The 18369-nt window shown below is 59.2% G+C and overlaps 2 protein-coding genes across 10 annotated transcripts in view; both read left to right on the forward strand.

Annotated features, from left to right (window-relative positions):
- Positions 1 to 9942, forward strand: part of SRGAP2 (SLIT-ROBO Rho GTPase activating protein 2) — a 277777-nt gene extending 267835 nt beyond the window's left edge. For 2 of the 7 annotated variants that reach the window (XM_030887788.2, XM_045298319.1), the window contains exons 21-24: positions 706 to 852; positions 4209 to 4247; positions 4464 to 4776; positions 6801 to 9942. In XM_030887788.2, coding sequence (XP_030743648.1) covers positions 706 to 852; positions 4209 to 4247; positions 4464 to 4776; positions 6801 to 7184 — 883 coding nt within the window. In that variant the 3' untranslated portion in view covers positions 7185 to 9942. The other 5 variants (XM_004699842.3, XM_004699843.3, XM_045298320.1 and 2 more) reach the window with 4 other exon arrangements.
- A 5796-nt stretch (positions 9943 to 15738) lies between these two features.
- IKBKE (inhibitor of nuclear factor kappa B kinase subunit epsilon) overlaps positions 15739 to 18369 on the forward strand; it is a 27153-nt gene continuing 24522 nt past the window's right edge. For 2 of the 3 annotated variants that reach the window (XM_045298021.1, XM_045298023.1), the window contains exons 1-3: positions 15739 to 15859; positions 16362 to 16427; positions 18095 to 18212. In XM_045298021.1, coding sequence (XP_045153956.1) covers positions 18126 to 18212 — 87 coding nt within the window. In that variant the 5' untranslated portion in view covers positions 15739 to 15859; positions 16362 to 16427; positions 18095 to 18125. Of the gene's footprint in view, positions 15860 to 16361; positions 16428 to 17033; positions 17872 to 18094; positions 18213 to 18369 lie in introns of those variants that run through there. The other variant, XM_045298022.1, reaches the window with a different exon arrangement.

Here is an 18369-nt window from a genome sequence, read left to right on the forward strand (position 1 = left end):
GCCCTCCCCGCCTCTCCCTGCTCCTCCTGCAGGGGAACCCCCCCACTCTGTTGAGAACATCGCAAACCCAGTGGCCACCTGAGCTCGGAGAGGACAGCCGCCCGCAGTTAGCGTTGTGACATCACTCTGGGATGGAGAGGCGCGCAGCTGTGGGGGAGCAGCGATGGCCTTCTGTGTCATCAGTAGCCCCGGGCCGGGAGAGCAGTGGAGACGGGAGGCTCAGAAGCTCTCAGAGGGCCGAGGCCCCACAACCGAGCGTGGCAGTGTCCTGCCTCAGCGCCGGCCTCTCCGGGCCGCCACAGTCCTTAGCGGGGAGCACTCAGGACCTCAGCAGATAAACGGCAGCTTGGACTTGCCTCCGCTCCTCCAGGAGTCCCCCACCCCAGCCCCCCACAGCCGCCCAGGAGAGAGCAGAGGCCTCCTGTCCAGGTGGCTCCTAGCCAGGCTTCCACCCCCCACACACTCGCCCCCCCAAGGAGCCTGCAGGGCCCGGCTGCATTATTTATTTCTGTTTAAAGGCCCTGAGGTCCCCTTGCCTCTCTGCTCGCAGAGCCAGCCCAGCCCGGCAACGCCGCTGCCTCAGAGCCACGCGGGGTTGTGTGTGTACGCATGTGTGTGTGTCGGGGGGCCATCTTGCCGGTTTAACACTGCTTTTTGTGTTGTGTTGTTTTCCCTCCCCCTGCCTGCCCACCCCTTCTCCCCCAGCGAGGACGGTGTCGTGGAGAGGTCCAGCCCCAAGTCTGAGATTGAGGTCATTTCTGAGCCACCTGAAGAAAAGGTGACAGCCAGAGCGGGGGCCAGCTGTCCCAGTGGGGGTCATGTAGCCGATATCTATCTTGCAAACATCAACAAGTAAGCGCTGCTTTTCATTCTCTGCTCCTCGAATGACTTGCCACTCTGGCCTAACCGCCCCCACTACCACCCCTCTCCCACCCTGCCCCCCGTGTCTCTGCTGCACTCAGGACACCCAGCTCCCCGCCCTCACCGTCCGTGTGCATGCATGCGTCCGTGTGTGCGCCGCTGACGCGGGCCGGTAGGGCTGAGGAAGCTGCTGCAGGCTTCATTGGCAGGTACAGGCCTTCAGCTAGCTGCCACCATGCTGTGAGGGGTTCTTCTCTGTGTCAGCCTGTCTGTCCATGCCCATCTTCCGGGCAGTCTTCACAGCTGAAGCGCTGGCCAAAACTCTGTGCCACTCGGCTCTGTGCTGTCCCTCAGAGGGGCTCCCCTCCCAGCTCTTGCTCACCTCGGAGTCTCACCTGCCCAGAGGCCCGCGGTCTCAGGCGTCTTCCACGAGACTGCTGTTCGCCCCAACCAAGAAAGAAGAAAGGAGCCCTCTGGCAGCCCGCCGGTGCTGCCGCAGAGCAACCCCATAGGACAGAGTAGGACTGCCCCGTAGGCTGTCTGAAGCAGTGCATTTTTACAAGAACAGCTGCCACCTCTCGCTCCCGCAGTCCTGTTAATAGGGGGCAGTTATTTTGACCCTGCGGTCTGCTTCTCCCCCATCCTGTGGCCACTCCTGGGGAAAGGATATCACTGTGTCCCCACGGTAGGCTGAGCTTCTGGAGCTCTGTGCGCGGCGGGAAGATGTGTCCTCCTGGTGTTTGGTCCTGTTGCTTCCGCCATGTGTAGCATCATGCCTGATGCAGCTCCTCTGCCGATCCCCACTACCGCCTGCCAGGCTCTAGCCGACCGCCAGCTTGCACTGTGGCTTTGAACAGCACATGGGCTTGCTCCCCGCCACACACCCACCCTGGCTGTCTCCAGGGACCCAGGCCTGTGTGCCACTGCCCACCCCTAGGGATGCTCAGGTTATTGGAGAGCTAATCTCATCTCAAGGGACCAGACACCAAGTCCCAGAGCCTACAGACCTCTTTCCGCCAGACCCTGAGACTTGGCCCACTGCCAGCAGATGACGCCCCAGGGCGCTCTGATGAATGTGGATTGGAGATGCTGTACAGCCCCTTCCCCTCCGGCTTTGGAGGAGTGACATGATTTGCACCTTGGAAACCCGTTAACTGTAGCCTCTGGACACTGAAACAGGAAGGGGAATAAAAGATGCTTGTTGTTTCTAAACTGCACCAGGTCGCCCGGATCTCTTGGCTTTTTTCCAACCAGGCGGTAGCAGGGGGCATGGTAGCAGGGGGCATGGTGGGCTCGCAGTGGTCTCCCATCCTTCCCACCCTGCAGTTGGTGGAGTCTGCTCAGCTCACTGCCTCAGAGTCCATGCCTGGCTCGCCAGCCCCCGTAGGACAGAGGCAGACTGCCCCTCGGGTTTCAGAAACCGTGACTCTGTGCCATAGGAAACTCCTCTCTCCACCCACAGAGCAGGGCAGCGGGTCAAGCTGCTGGCCTGTGGTTAGCAGCTCCACACCATCAGTTAAGGCAAACCTCGAAAAAGAACTTTTTTTTTCATTGAGAATTTGATTTCTGCCGGGAGGGCAAGCTAATAAAAAGTAACTGTAGGCTGATCACATTTCGCCCCCCCCCCTATTTACAAGTCTATGTTAATTATAAGCCTATAATCACAAGCACCGAAGCCTGTAATTAATCCAGAAACCAAGGCACGGTTGGTGGAGGGAGAGTTAGACAAGGCCCGAGGTGCGTGCCTGGAAGCCGTCATCTAGTGGAAGGCGTTTGTACAGAGGAGGTGGAGAGAGAGAGATAGGTGAGACCACCTGCCCACAAGTGGACACGGGGGCGTCAAGGTGGTTCCCTGAACTCCTTGCTTGGGGGTGGCAGGATTCTTGAGCGGGGGCTCATGGGAGACAGGCGCCTTCACTGCACAGCCTCTTCGGACCGAGTGAGCAGGCCGACCACGAGCCCTCAGCGGCAGGACTGCCCACAGGAATATTGTCCCCCACCCCATCTCCATCTGCCCTCTCCAAGCTCCTTCAGCTGCCCTCCACTCCCGAAGGTACCAAGTTCTGTCTCCAGTTCAGGCCAAAGCTGAACAACTTTGGGCTGGCCTTTCTGTGCCCACCAAGTTATCCAGGGCTGAGTTAAGTGCCTTGTGAGTTGCGCCTCTGTCCTTCCACACTCAGGTCCCACCCCCGCCAGACAGAGAGTTCCCTGAAGCAGGAAGTCCCCTTGTGGTTCCCTCCCTGGGGCCGGCAGGGCCAGGCCCCCTCCACAGCGTTAGCTTTGTGAGCCAGCCACCCTCCAGTGGACAAAGGAAATCGGCACACAGCAGCGAGGGTGTGCGTTTCCTTTCAGCCCCGCACTGTCATTAAGCGCCTGCTGTATGCCAAGCACCAATGCTGACTGTTCAGAGATGGCTAAGCCATGTCGTGTGGTCTCAGAGCTTTGAACCGAGCCTGGCTGGCGAGTCAGGTGTGCAGGTGCCGTCCGTGTCCCGGGAGAAGAGAGGAGGAAGTGACGGAGTGAACCTGCCAGAGACTGGAGTGAGTGGACCTGGGCAAGTGGGCAGGCACGGAGAGGTGGTTTCGGCTGGTCCTGTAAGACGCTGGGATGTCCTTTTCCATGTAAGGAAGGCTGGCCCACAAAGTCTAAACTGCCGAGAATGCACGCTGTGGAGTTGTCGCATGAGGAGATGAGGAGGGCCTGGGCCACACCCCGGGTGAGGGCAGTCCAGGAACGCTGCCCCTGCGCCTCCTGCTCACGCGTGGCCCCACTCCCTCCCCCAGGCTCAGTCCCAGTCTCGGAACAGCTTCCAGGGCAGAGCTGCCATCTCAAAACAGGAGTTCCATTGCTTCTTCCATGCAGACCTTTGAAATCTACTCCCAACCGAGCGTGACATTCACCCCACAGCAGCCGCAGCCGCTGTATCACTAGAGCACCCCCGCCCTTCCCCGGAAGGACCAAGCCCCTCTGTACGAGAGCCTTGGGTGTCACCCAGAGCCAGGTGTCACCCAGGACAGGGTGACTTAGAATGTATTAGGATGGGAATGTGCGTTTTGCCCCAAGAAGATGCGCCCACTTGACCCAGGCAGACCCATGCCGGCAGCACAAGCACAGCAGGCTCTTAGCAGAGCCCAGAGTGAGTGCAGGCTCACTGGGTCGGACCTGGAGACACGGCTAAAGTCCGGGAGGAGAGTTCGACCTTCTCTTCTACCCGCCTCCACCTCCTTGGTGATGGTGAGCACCCTCCTGCCTGGGCCCTTTGGTTTCTCTTGGAAGCAGGTGACGGGTGGCGCCTTGCTCTGAGACGCTCCTTAAACTCTCACTTAATCCGTGCTTCTTTCTGGCAGCGCCTTACACCTGGAGAGGTCAAAACTCACAGCCGCCAAGTAAGTGTCCTTTCCTCCTCTGTCCAGTCTGCGGGGGCTGGGGGCTGGGAGTAGACACACAGAGACCACGGAAGGTGAACCTGAGAAGGTGACACGTGCTCTGGGTCTCTCTTTCCGGAAACTGGGGTGTGCGAGCCGCCTGCCCCTCTCTCCCTGGTCCTAGCTTCCTCAGAGCAGGGCTCCCTGACCATACTGCCCTTCTGTTTGTGATTGAAGGCAGAGGAAGCGTCCAGAGCCTGGGAGCATCCGGAAAACATTTCGGAGTGAGGGCCACGGGCTGACTGACTCTTCCTCCCCGGGGGTGGGGGCTAGCTGCCGCCCATCCTCCCAGCCCATCATGAGCCAGAGCCTCCCCAAGGAAGGGCCGGATAAGTGCTCCGTCACCGGGCACGGGAGCCTCAACTCCATCAGCCGCCACTCATCCCTGAAGAACCGGCTGGACAGTCCACAGATCCGGAAGACAGTGACGGCAGGAAGGTCAAAGAGCTTCAATAATCACCGGCCCATGGACCCAGAGGTCATTGCACAGGTAACGGGGGCTCCTGAACAGACAGCTCGCATGAGTCCACCCTGGTCTCCCTGCTTAGTGCAGCCCATGTGAGGTATCCCGGGACATGGACAGGAGCGGCCTGTTGGACAGCTGGGGCAGCCAAGACTGCTTTCCCCAAAGTAACTGGAAGACAGAATAGAGGAATCCGGGCTTCTTGCTCACACTCTGGCCTTCATCTAAGACTTTGTATTTTCCAAGCCAGTCCTTACAGATACAGGATCTGGGTGAAGTCCATGTCATCTTTATAACCCATGTGTTGAGGGTTGAGGCCCCAGTGGACCTCATGGAAGCTGCCCGAAGGTTGAGGCCACACTTGGGCCTCACCTCTGGGCCCCTGGTGAGGAGGCAAGCGGGCAGGCAGCGATCTGGCTGGAACCGGCAGCATTTCCAGCTGCACTCCCAGGGCTGTGGAGATGAGCCAAGCCCCTTGCTGACAGCCTCCTCTGTCTGGATATGCGCCACACTGACAACTCTCTGTTTTCCACAACACGTTAGAGACCCAACCCGGCTTCTAAAACTTCAACTTCCGGGGCCACTCCAAGCAGTTCATTCAGACGCCTCTCCCAACTCTATAACTTTCACTAGACCAGGTAGGCACGAGGGGCTAGTCCTCACGGCTCAATGGAGTTGAGAATCTGTCTCTCCCTCCCACCCACCCACTGGCTTCAAGGGGCGACAGGCTGCTGAGTGTGGTCTTCGCTGGCTTAGTTGTGGCGCTCTGCTTAAGGGAGCTGTGCCTACAAGCACAGCGCTGAGCTGTGGGCTCGACAGGTCTGGCTTGCTTTGCTAGCCTTCTGTTTCTGGGCCTCTTCTCTCGGTGGCAGCGCAGGCTGCCTTGCACCAGGGGACTCCTCCCAGCTCCCTTTGGCCAGGTGCTAACGGCAGGGTCAGAAGATGTGTGTGGCCAGGCTCCCATGCACAGTGGGGCCAAGGACAAGAGGCCATGCTTCCTGGGCATTAAGGTTGGAGAACCTTGCAGTAACAGGTGGGGTGGAGCTACTGCCACCTTCCCCAGGGACCTCTGGGGCATGCGATCTCAGTGTGAGCCTGATTCTGAGGGAGGCGCCAACCAGTGCCCTGGGGTGCCAGACACCCAGTAGTGGGCAGGGAGAGGAGAGCTGGGAGGCCTCTGAGAAGCAGTTGGCTTGCATACAAAGGCTCCCTGGTTCTCCCTTGAGCCCCTGAGCTAAGTAAGACTGCTGTGGAGTGCTCACTGTGACGGGAAGAGGGTGATTCGCCTGTGTGGGCTCTGGCTCCCTCCTGGTCACTCTCTGGTCCTCTCTCTCCCATGGTGAAGGGTAGAAGGAATGACTTCATCATGACTTGATAGGGGTGGGCTTCCTGATACGTCCTGAGACTGGTGGATGGAACCTTCCCTCCGCCCCTCAGAAAAAGCTCACCCCTTCCCCTTCAGCCCTCAAACCCCCGAGAAGGAACGATTGTATGCTTCTCCTCAGCTGCTGCTCAGGAAGTACTGGTTGCCCTTTCAGACGTCATCAGCTGAGGAAGGGCTGGTAACGAGTCCGTGTGTGCATCACCGGCCCCAGGCCCCCTACTGCCCCCTCCCCACCAGGTTGGATGTTGTTCCACCCACGAATGTTTCTGTATGAGGACTCATAAAAATAACTACTGTGCCTCCTGAGCCACGCCAGGGGTGCAGTGGCAGTTCAAACCCACCAGCCACACAGCGAGAGAAAAGACTGGCCACCTGGCCCTGTAAAGACCCCAGTCTCAGCCACCAGCGGGGCCAGCCCTGCCCTGTCGGCCATCGTGAGCCGGTCGACTTGATAGCACTGCAGCGGTACTGCTCGTCCTCAAGTTCACAGAAAACATGACCATGAAAGTCCTCTGTCCCCCTGCGCCTCCCACTCAAGTCATTCATATGTTCACGGCCTCAGCCAACTCCAGTAGTCTGGGCATGCCTGGTCGTGGATGTCTTCATGATGGGACCCTGGGGGCAGGGCCCTGCAGGGGCCTCACCTCCTCCCCGCCCTGTGTTGCAGGATATCGAGGCGACCATGAACTCTGCCCTGAATGAGCTGCGGGAGCTAGAACGGCAGAGCAGTGTCAAGCACACTCCGGACGTGGTTCTGGACACCCTGGAGCCCCTCAAGACCTCCCCCGTGGTGGCCCCCACCTCGGAGCCCTCCAGCCCCCTGCACACCCAGCTCCTCAAGGACCCCGAGCCCGCCTTCCAGCGCAGCGCCAGCACAGCGGGTGACATCGCCTGCGCCTTCCGGCCTGTCAAGCCTATCAAGATGGCAGCCCCCCTCAAACCGCCAGCCACCCGCCCCAAGCCCGTCGTCTTCCCCAAAGCAAGCACCACTGGCCCCGCTGCCAACTCACCAGCCTCCCCACAGCCCCCTGACAAGTCCTGTACAGTCTGATGGGTCTAATTTAATTCTTCTAGATAGGGGGACTGTAGGGACTGGAGACTGTTATTAAAACCTTCCTATTTAACTAGCTTGGGGACTGCAGTTCAGTTGAAAATTAGATTCTAAGTTGTTCTTGCAGGAATTAGCCTTCCTATCACCCCAAACCCTGAGAATGACGCCCTTGTGAACGCCGCCCTTCCCTTCCCACCCAACACCCTCTGCTTCCCTGCCGCCGTGGTCATGCAGCCAGCTGCAACGCCGCCGCCCTTAGACCAGCCAGAGATAGACCTCATTCATCCGTCGTCAGGTCACTGTGAAATCTGGCCCGGCCAGTTGTGAAGCCAGGGGCTGCCGTCCCAGTACCCCGGGGGTATGGACGCTTTGACCAGATGGTTGGCTGTTGACATCCGCCTCCCAGTGGCATCTTGTCTTGGGTACTGATTATAGAGAATCACATATAGTCCATTCTTTGTTTTACACACACACACACACACACACACACACATTTATGTACACACACGTGTACACACTCACGTAGGCTTTTCTAGTCCGGCATGTGTAGCCTTCCCTGGTCTCTTTGTAAGTTATGGTGGCAGTTCACACCAGAGCCACCAGGGGTCTCTGTTTCCGTTAACAACCCTAGTCCTGTCCGGGCCAGAGAGCCTAGCCTTTGAACTCTCTCTCTCTCTCCCTATCTCTCTCTCTCATGAAGTCTTAGCCAGGTGGGGCGCAGTCCTGGCCTTGTGGGGGCTAGGACCTTCCTCCCAGTCTTCTCTCGGTGTGAATTCATCACTGGTGGTTGCTTTTGCTCTCCCCCTTCCTCCAGCGGTGCAGCCCGTCTGCCCGAGGAGGTTCTGCAGTGTTTGGGGATGGACTGCCGTTCCTCAGGGTGCTGGCCCTGGCCGTTTCCCTGGACAGGACAGGCTCAGAGCCAGCTCCTCTAAGGGCAAAGTGTCTTATTCCTGGCAGGTTTCAAAAGGGTTAAGAAGTAGGCCTTTCTCCTTCATTATTTAGCACTTAAAACATAAAACTCATTATCCTATATATAGATATATGATTAAATCAACTTCGCTAACCTCCAGATCGCTGCCCAGACAGACTCATTCTAAATTTGCCCTTTAGTTTGGTTACTATACAAGGCCTCTCTTTAGGGACAGAGGGGGCTTGGAGCAAGGCCATACTCTGATCCAAGAGGCAGGATCCCATCCACACAGGACCAGCTAAGGGCGTTTCGACCCCGCAGCTCTTAAGTCTTCCTAAGGCCAGACTCTGAGGAAACTAAGACCATGGTTGCTGTCGTGTAGCCTGCTTTCCTGATTCCCTGCGGAGGTGAAAAGGATGGGCCCCCTCCCAACCCCTCTTATCTCCCTGACGGAGACCCTCTCTCCGGGCTCACAGGTCTGACGGCGCCTTGAGCAACAGCTGAAGCTCAGCCCCAGGTTTCTGACTCTAGAGGTACGTGTGTGGTTGCACTGTCTCCTACACTACACGTCCATCAGGAGAGCTGGTGGGTAGCCATCTGCGAGGGAACTCAGAATTGTCTTGGATCTGTTAGGAAGCAACATTTTGAAGTTGGTAGCTGGCTCTCTGGAAGGCGGTAGCTTTCCACTCTGTGCAGGTGACAGGAGCTCTGGGCTCTGGAATGAGAAGGTGTTCTGCAGCTCCTGGGGTGAGGGGTCCAGCTCAAGAGCTGGAGGGAGAGCTGAGGCATCCTGCACAGAGTGAGCCTGCCCGCCCGCCGCCTTTGAGTCCTTGGGTCTAGTGGCCTGCCCTGCGCTGTCCTCGGCTTACGTGGGGACTGCTGTCGCCAGCGATCTCTGGCCTCAGCCAAAGACAAAACCAGGCCCTTCACCTTCCGCTCCTCGTCATCCGCCTGTTAGCTTGGTGCTCGCGGCAGCCCCAAAGCGCACCCTAACGACGAAGTTGAGGAGCTGCCCTTGTTTCTGTTCCGTCCTCACAGGTGGCTTGTGTTCGCCCTCTCCCCAGTCAGTGCCCGCCTGCTGGTTTGTGTCATGGACCCCCAGCCTCCTCAACAAACCAAGTCTTAGCCCCTGGCCCGGGTGCTGAGTGGTCTTCCCCATTGCTGGCACTCTTGACCCCTGTGAGGTGGTCCTGTCACGAGGCCCAGGGACCCTCCTCTCCAGCACGCTCACTGCAATCAGCTGGGGTTGAGGTCACGCACTGTCATTTTACACTGACAAGCCAGGAGCCCGCTCCCCGGGCTGAGAGAGACCAGCCCATCTCCGTTACGTTTGCCTAGGCCAGCGAGACATGTCCCAGAGCCCTGCTCTGCCCCTCTTCCACAGCAGGGACCCTCTTCCTGCTGTGAACTCTGATGGGCCAGTCCTTGCAGGGGAGGAGTGGAGAGAGGGGCTACCAGCATCTCAAGGTGGAAAACAGAGGGGTTTGCAGCCAGCAGCCTGTCAACTGGAAACCCTGGTCTCGGCCAACCTCCTCAGGGCACCCTGGTTCCCCCCAAGGAGAAGAGAGCGAACACCAGCACCCGGACGTGCAGACCCCCGGAGGGCTGGTGCACGCACTGCCTGTTCCGAAAAGAAGTGTAGATCTTGCAGGGAATTGCAATGTTGTGGCGTCCGACTTGTATGTCACGTTTGTGTAACATGGTATATTCCTTAAACATAGTGTTGAAAACTGGAATATTGTATGTATGCTTGGAGATGCTTTGTATGAACCTGAGACTGTCACTTAACAGATGTCGGATTGGGGAAAATCCAAAGCACAACTTCAAAATAAAATACATTTTTAGGTTTCCGTGCCGCCGTTCATGCCCCAGCCCATTCCCTGCGGTCGCCGAGGCCCGAGTCCAGCTGCCGGGGAAGGGTGTCGCTTCATCCGCTCTAACTGAACCCTGCCTGGCAACAGAGGGAGAAAGGAGGGGGCTCCAGGAGCCAACCACCTTCTCCCTTCCCACCCCAGCAGAGAGTAGTTGATGGATGTTGCCCACCAGCTGCTGAGGACCCTGTACACAACAAGGACCTTGCACACAACAACAGGAGGAGACACTGCCGGCCGGCCAGCCCGGGATGATGCCTGAGCCTCCTGAGGCAGCTACCATGCCTTCCCCACCTCTCGCATTCCTGTTTCCCCACTCCTCACTCTATTCCTATATGTGGAAGCCGGAGGGTTTGAAGAAAGTCTCCCTCACCCCATTGGGCGGTCTGTTGCCATGAGAACCATCTCCCTCACAGGAATCCACCTCCCCTGCCCTCTCTAGTTTTCGGTTCCCCTAGTGGAGGAGAGGGATTAGAAGTGCTTTGTCAGCTACGACCCAGGCTGGCTGAAGGTTTTGTGTCTTGTACAACCAACCAATGCCCTGCATTCTGTGCAAGGCAGGCCCTGCTGTGGAGAGGAGGAGGTCCTGCCTGTGCTGTGGGCGGTGTTCAGACAGGGCAGGGCTGCAGGGGCCTTCAGGGATGCTTTCTCCTCTTGAGATGTCTATTGCAGGAGGAATCCCCAGCTGGAATTGTTGGCGGGGGACAACTTAAAATGCCCCTTGGGCATACCCTTATTTGTTCATGGACCCATTTGGATACCACAACGTTGCTCCCAGCAACGGATCCAAGATCTCACTTCCAAGAGAAGAGTGCCAACAGAGCCCATCTGTGGCGCCCACTGACAGGCCCAGACTAGACGCTGCTCATGCTCTCTGTGGGGTGTATCCTCTGTCCAAGAGCCCTGGTGGTATACTGGACATCCTTTGCCTCAAGATCCACAAGGTCAGCAGTTTGAAACCACCCGCCCATCAGAGAGAGACGTGCAGGACTTTGTACTCCGGGCACCCTCGGGAGCCCACAGGGACAGTTCTCCCTGCCCTATAGGCTCCTTGGGAGTCGGCTTCCACTGCGGGGCAGTGAGTGGATGGTGTTTTTCTGGCTTATCTTCTGTCCCGCCACTGTTTGAGGCCCTTGCTCCCCGGACATAGGGTTACATCCTGAAGGCATGGCTTGCCTTGCCTGGGCCTCTGGCCCTCGGTTAGTCCACTCGGAGGCTCCTGCCACCCTGTGGAGTATGAGCTCATGCCCCCTGAAGTCAGGTCACAAGGAGCGTGGCGATGGCCAGGAGCCCCCCTGTGACACTGTGAGGTGGAGCCAGTTGGTGCTGTGAACCGAGGTCAGAGCGCCGCTTCTGAGACTCCTAAGGGAAGGCAGGCTGTTCCCTTCCGGGCTTCTTCATCCCCTTCTCCATGTTGACAGAACTGGTAACAATGGGAAAATGAATAAAACAAAGCTAGTTGCCCTTGAGCCAGTGCCAACTCGTGGTCCCTCCCTCGGCAGAGAACTGTGCTCCTGAGGGTTGTCGATGGCTGGGTTTCCTTCTGAGACTCCTCTCAGTGGCTTCAAACCACCGACCTTTCAGTTAGCAGGGTGCATGTGAGTCTTCTGCACCGCCATCACCAGCCCCCGAGGACTCCCAGTTGACAGCAAGCACGTACAGACACATCGGCCAGTGCCGTCTCCATAGAAACCCACGGTATGGATGCTCGTGGGCTTAGGAGACCCTGTAAGATGACGGTTTCTAGATGCTCATACCCGTCACTGTGTGAGGTGGCCTTGAACTCGAGTTGCCCACCTTGCCACGTCACACGTTCCAGAGACTCGTTCCTTAGGCCAGTCAACAAGCGCTCCACGCCCGGCACTCACCTAGTACTGCACAGGAGACCAGAACATGAGGCTTGCTGTCGGGTGGTTTTATACCCGAGGGTGATGGGTAAGCAAAAGAAGCGGCACTCTGAAATCCATACAGGGTACCAAAGACAGTGCCCGTGCTGGTCCCCGAGGGGAGGGGAGCGCCAAGCTCTGCTTGGCCTGCTGAAGCGGAGGTGCCTGTTCGACAGCCACGGGGAAGTAGGAGGTGGACTCTTCCGTGGGTTAACCTGGCGCTTCAGGGAGAAGATGCCGGAAAGCAAGTGTAGGAGCCAGCAGGAGGAAGACGGGGCGTCTCTCGGAAAGGCACAGGGCTCGCTGTGAGTCGGCCTTGACTCGGTGGCAGTGTGTATCGCGTATGCAGAGTCACAGAGGCTCTGAGTTGAGCTGCTAACTGCAGGGTTGGCAGCTGGAAACCCCAGCTGCTTGAGCCTCGGGAGAAAGACTTGCGACGCGTGGAAAGAGTTACGGTCTAGAAACCCACCCGGGTGGTTCTCCCCGGTCCCGTAGAGTCCCCATGAGCTGAAATCTAAACTGGACTGCAGGGAGGCTGGCTGTCATGTATTTGAACTGTGCGATTCCTGGGAAGGACGTATAGATAGGAAAGAGATGGTCCAGCCACTAGAAATCCAGCCTCGGAAGGAGCGGCCAGGAAGCCCTGAGGCAGACGTCACCAGGAGCGAGGAGTCTGGGAGGCAGCCGGCAGTGGGCGGAGGAGGGAGGGCCGACTGAGTGCCTGCGGGATAAGAGGGCCGGGCCCTGTCAGGAGGGCCGGTGGGTCTGATTGGAGGCAGTCGGGGGTCAAAGGGAATGAAACGAAGCAACGTTCCTAACAAATGTGGCTTTGAGTGGAGGCCGCAAGAGGGCTAAGGGCCCGGGTCCTGGCCCTGTGTTTAAGATGATGGTGTTGGAGATGTGGGGAGGGGCCGGAGAGTGGGAGCAGGACCTCAGGAGAGCACAGGTGTGAGCACAGCGCAGAACCAAGACCGACTGGAGGGATGGGGTGTGAAAACAGGCATTCCCTGTGATGGACGCCCTTTCTGTGTGAAGCGTAGCTGAGAGTGTGGGAGAGAGGGGTGCGCGGGCGGTATGGGAGCTTCAGAAGGGTGACGGAAAGACTGGCTGGCAGTGGTGGCACTCAGGCTGGCTGCCGGCCCCATGGCCCCTTGCCCATCGTTCAGGGAGCAGCAGCAAGTCGGGGTGCAATGTTTATCCCTCCCTACCCCCCAGAGCTGACTCCTGAAGGGGGAAAGGAGCCCCTGTGACCTTATCCAGTCCTTCCTGTTTTGATGAGCACAGCTGGGAGACCCTGGGCCCGCAATGCCCCGCCTTCTACACATCAACACCCACACCCGTACCTCTAAGGCACCAGGCAGGTGAGAGACAGGCTTAGGCCACACAGGGACTGGGAAAGGCACTGCCGCACATTCTGCCTTCACCCCTTCCCATGGAGTGACTTTCATTGTCACCCTGAGACCCTAGGTCACACAGTGGTAGAGTTGGAATTCCGACCCGGGGCTGCAGGGCAATGAGACCTCCCTTTGTAGAAGGCAACCCAAGCTGTTTCCTGCGCTCGGCCACCAGGGAGGCCCCTCTTCCCGTGCCTGGTCCTTCTGCACCCCTTCATTGGCCACTCATGTCTCTGTGACTCCTCAGAGCCACTCAGGAAACATGCCAAGGCCTCTGACCGGCGCTCCCTCTTCCTGCAGGAGCCTGCCCCCCCCCCACCCCCACCTCCAACTCCCTGTCAATGAAGCACTAGCCATGCTGTCCTGTCAGTGCCCACAGCCATAAAGCATGGACAAAACATCCTGCAGTCCAAGCAGCCTCACAGGACATGTACTGAAGTGTCTTCTGTTGCTGCGTCAGCGCATTCGTCTAAGCTCCTGAGCACCTGCTTCATGCTCAACACACGGGGCCTGGTGCACAGTGGGTGTGTTTACTCCCTTGTTGCATTTGAAGATGCAAATGCCAGGGGGTTGGTGGTGGGGGGGAGACGAGGATGGGGGGGGACTGGAACTTAGGGGAGCTGGTGAGGCCTGAGCAGGTTCACCAGGGAGGCATGGGCAGACGTTGACTGCGCAGCAAGGCTATGGGTCAATAACAAACTACCTCAACACCCCGGAGGCTTAAAACAAGGCTGCTGGTTGCCAGCGAGTCCCCTCCAGCAACGGGGCCCCCTGAGGTAAGGAGCAGGACCCGTCCAGGTGGTCTCCAAGGCCAGGCCTGCCTCGCAAGGGGCCTCTGGGTGGGTTCAAACTGCCCACCTTTTAAATGGCATTCCAGCGTTTAACCTGGGGTGCCACCTGGCAAGCCTAACACTGAGCGAGGTTGATTTCTCTCCAAAGCTGCTGGTTCCCCGTGGGCCAGCAGAGGTCTGTGCTCCTGGTAGTCACTGGAGCCAGGCTGGTGGCACAGCCACCCTACCTAACACGGCACTCTTGCCATTGAGCCGCGGAGACCCTCTAGGACAGGGTCCCAGACTCACTCTCTAGGGGAGCCGACGGTCTCATCTTGCCCCAGTGGTGAGGCTAGTGGGTCCAAGCTGCTTTTGAGCAGCTAGCGGCGTCGGGTGTGGTTGGCCTGGGACTCGCGCAAATGCCTAGGAAGTACACTGTGCCAGGGAGGGGGAAGCTGGGGGCCTGGGGTGGAGACTGAGGACCCAGGCTGCTGCCCACAGTCATGGTGAGAAACGGCCAGGCTGCCCGCTTGGGCAGGATGCAGCAGCGGGCCTTAGTGCCCGCGTTATCAGCAGGTGCTATCTGAGCACAGCATGTTCAGCCTCCCTCTTGTTGGGCTGTCACTGTGGTTGGGGTGGGGCAGGCGGAGGAAACCACCAGGTGTGGCCCTGGGAAAGTCCCAACATTCAGTAGAAATATGGAATTTCCTGGTTTTAACCATTTCCTACCCAGCTGCCACCTCGGAGCTGGCCAGAACGGCGAAGGCCGCTCCAGCCCCTTAGGAGGTTGGATTTGGGGTCTCTGGGGATCATGGGCAGGTTACTAACTGTGAGTAGGCCTCAGGGCCTGTGTGTACACCATTGTCCAGGGCCCCAGGTGTCTCCAGGGAGCCCTGGTGGCATAGTGGGTACACGTCAGGCTGCTAACCGCAAGGTCAGCAGTTCAAAACCACCAGCCGCTTCTTTCTTGGGGAAAGATGAGGCTTTCCGCTGCTGTGAAGGGTTGGCACCTTAGAAACACACGGGAGCTGTTTCACCCTGTCCGAGAGGGTTGCAGTGAGTTGGGGTCGGCCTGCTGGCGCGGAGCTTGGTCTGCCAGGTGGACTGGCACCCACTGTTTCACGGCCCCCACACAGCCCAGGGACAAGTCAGTGCCGAGCCTCATGCCGTGAAAGAGAAACCAGCTGAGAGCATGTGCCACTGCACCCGGGCCCTCCCCGGGGCCTCTGGAGGCTCCCTGGGAAGTGAGTCCAGCCCCATTCCTCCTGGGTGTGGCCAGGCTGAAGCCCTGGTCCTGGGGGGTGGGGGGGGGGCCTCCGGCTCCAGGCTCCAGTGTGGGCACTGGCCTTCCCTGGCAGCTCCCCATTCGATTAACTGGCCCAACCTGCTCAGTTGACGGGCAGAGCCTACACTTCCCTGCCCCATGAACGGAGGGAGATGCCCAGGCAGCACCTGGTGGCCAGCCACAGCCCTCCGGGGCTCAGCTCCTGGCCTCTCTGTGGCTCAGACTCGGGCCCTATCACCCGCTTACAGGTCTTGAGGGCCCCCCTTCTCCTTCCTGCTGGGGGGCCGGTGGTGGCCAGGCTGCCTGTCTCTTTAAGAGAGGGACAGAAGGAAGTCAGGAAGTGTGGGAGGAGGCGGCAGGGAGCTGAAGGCAGAGCTGGGCTGGGTGTCTGGCAGCCAGCTGGCAGCAGCACAAGGCCACCGCAAGTGGCCGGGCCTGCAGGTCTCTGGGCCCCAAGGCCACCAGAATGCTCTGGGCTCTGCCCACACGTGCCAGCAAACCCTGAAGCCTGTGGGAGGCCCAACCATTCCCACCGGCTCATTCCCGGCACGGAGATGGGGTGAGTGGGGGATCATCGTGGACTAAGGAAACCCTGTGGCAAGGGGAAGGGTGGGGCGACAACAGCAGGGTGGCCCTCAGCTGGGTGCAGGGTGTCAGCAGTGGCTCTCCGGACCAGCGCCCCTCCCCGTGTCTGCTGCTGGAGGCCCCAGGGTGCCTGCACCCCATCACCCTAGGAAGGACGCGTAGAAGCCAGTGAGGGGCAGGAGGGTGTGGCATACAGGGGAGCTGGGCCCCCACTCTCCCTTCCCAGGAAAGCCAGGCTTTGTCTCTCTCCCTGGCCGGGGATGGGAGCTCCAGGAACAGCCAGGGAGCCAGCCGCTGGGGAACGAGGCTGGAAACCCCCAGCTCTGTGGCGAAGGTGACAAACAGGAAAGGGTTAAAGGACTGGGGCCTGAGGCCTCTGATGGAGGTAGAGACTCCAACAGCAGCCTACAGAGGGGTGCCTCTCATCCGCCCCCCTCTTTCCGGTGTGGCTCTACCCCTGGACTTGCCACCTACAGAGAGCAAGGGACACCCTCGCTGAGAACAGAACGGTGTGTGCCTGATCGAGTGCCTGGGAGCCGGAGGTGAGTGCCGGCTGCGCCGCCCAGGAGGCTGTGGGAGGCAGAGTGGGCAGCTGGCTCTGGCTAGCTGGTCTCCAACACCCGTCCATCCAGTCTCCTTCCCTGGGCTGGGCTGGGCTGCAGAGGACATGCCCACACAGCCCCGCGGGCCAAGACACCCTCCCCTCTGGGGCTATGCCTTTGAACCACCCTGCCCCGGACCCTGGGGTCTTGAGACCCCAACCCTTGAAGCCCCTGTTGAAGACAGCTAGGGCAGGATTGTGAAGGTGGGGGAGGGGCCACTGCACCCCAGCACCCCGGGCGGGGCCCTTTGCCTGTTCTCAGCCTCACCCCTCCACCACACCCCCCTCATAATTCCTCCCTGCTGAGCTGCTAGGACAGTGATTCTCAACCTTCCTGATGCCTCGACCCTTTCATACAGTTCCTCATGTAGTGGTGACCCACCAACCATAAAATTATTCTCGTTGCTACTTCATCACAGTAATGTTGTTACTGTTATGAATCAGGCAACCCCTGTGAAAGGGTCATTCAACCCCCAAAGGGGTCGTGACCCCCAGGTTGAGAACCACTGTGCTAGAGTCTACATCATCTTGGGGGGTGGGGGGCTGCCAGCACCGCAGCCCCGTCGGTACATTGGAAGCACCGGTACATGGTGTGGCCTCTGGCTCCAGGGATTGGCTTGTTTCAGAAAAGCTGTCAAGGAGACCACTCAGCGCAGGAGCCCCTGTGTGAGAGCAAGAAGTCCCTGACCAGCCCAGCCTTTGCCCAGCGTCCTTAGGGGCAGCGGCTGAGCCAGGCTTCTCCCCAAACCCCCTGAGTCTGGAGTTGAGAGCTCCCGACAGGAGCAGACAGCTTCATCTTCCTCCCGCTGGTGGGTTCCAACTGCCGGCCTTGCCGTTAGCTTCTCCACACAAAGTAACCCGTGACTCTCCTCCAGGCGCCATGTCCGGTCACCCCCAAAGACCAACACGGGCTGCTTTCTCCGGGCAGCATGGCCTTGGGCATCTCTGGAACTGGCTGGTGTAGAGGAACCAGTCCAGAGAAGAGGAGGGGGCAAGGGTTTCAGATCCTCCCCAGGGAGGGGTCTGCCTTCTGGTGCTCTCTCTCTCTCTCTCTCTCTCTCACACACACACACAAACACACACACTGCATATGTGCACATTCACCTGCACACACATACTCACCACAGTCGCCCTGACCTGGCCCCACGGGCTGCCAAGGAACAGCTGTTAGCTCACAGCAACAGGAAGTGGTGGGTCCTGTGAGCGGGTGGGGAGGGGCTGCCGGCCCGGTTCGTGTTGTAATCCTGGAGATTTGTGGTGTGGCTTCTGTGGCCCGACCTACCCGGGGCCTTCCCTCCAACCCCATTTCTATTTCCTGGGACACTCCCAGGCTGCTGTCAGGAACCTGGGATTCCGAGAGCCTGCCTGAGACCCGCAGAAGAGAGGTTTGTCTCTCCAGGCCTCTGTCCTGTAGGTGGGACAGGCTGTGGGCTGTGGGGACAGGACTGTGTTGTGTCTCCTTTCAGGGAGGTTACCTAACTGTACCCTCTCTGCCTCACACTCCGCCTGCCCCTTTGCCTGTGGGATAGCAGGAAGGGTCCCTCCCTGGGGCGGTCCTGGGGCACAGATCACCAGTGGCGACCGGGACACCTAGGTCTGCTCTGCCAGGTAGCAGGTGGCCGGCCAGCAAGAGCGGGAGATGCAGAGCACTACAAACTACCTGTGGCACACCGAGGACCTGCTGGGGCAGGGAGCCACCGCCAGTGTGTACAAAGCTCGCAGCAAGGTGGGTGCAGGCCTTCCCCGGGGCCACCGCCCCCTGGGCCACGCCAGGCAGTCCCGGCCCCCTCCAGCCCCCACTGGCATCAGGAGCGGACTGTGGCCAGGCGGAGGGCCTGGACTTTGCTCTGCATACTCCGGGGTGTGCGGAAACTGAAAGGGAT

This window comes from Echinops telfairi, unplaced genomic scaffold (assembly GCF_000313985.2).
Source record: "Echinops telfairi isolate 266 unplaced genomic scaffold, ASM31398v2 ScPeMD7_7424;HRSCAF=8462, whole genome shotgun sequence".
Lineage (NCBI taxonomy): Eukaryota > Metazoa > Chordata > Mammalia > Afrosoricida > Tenrecidae > Echinops > Echinops telfairi.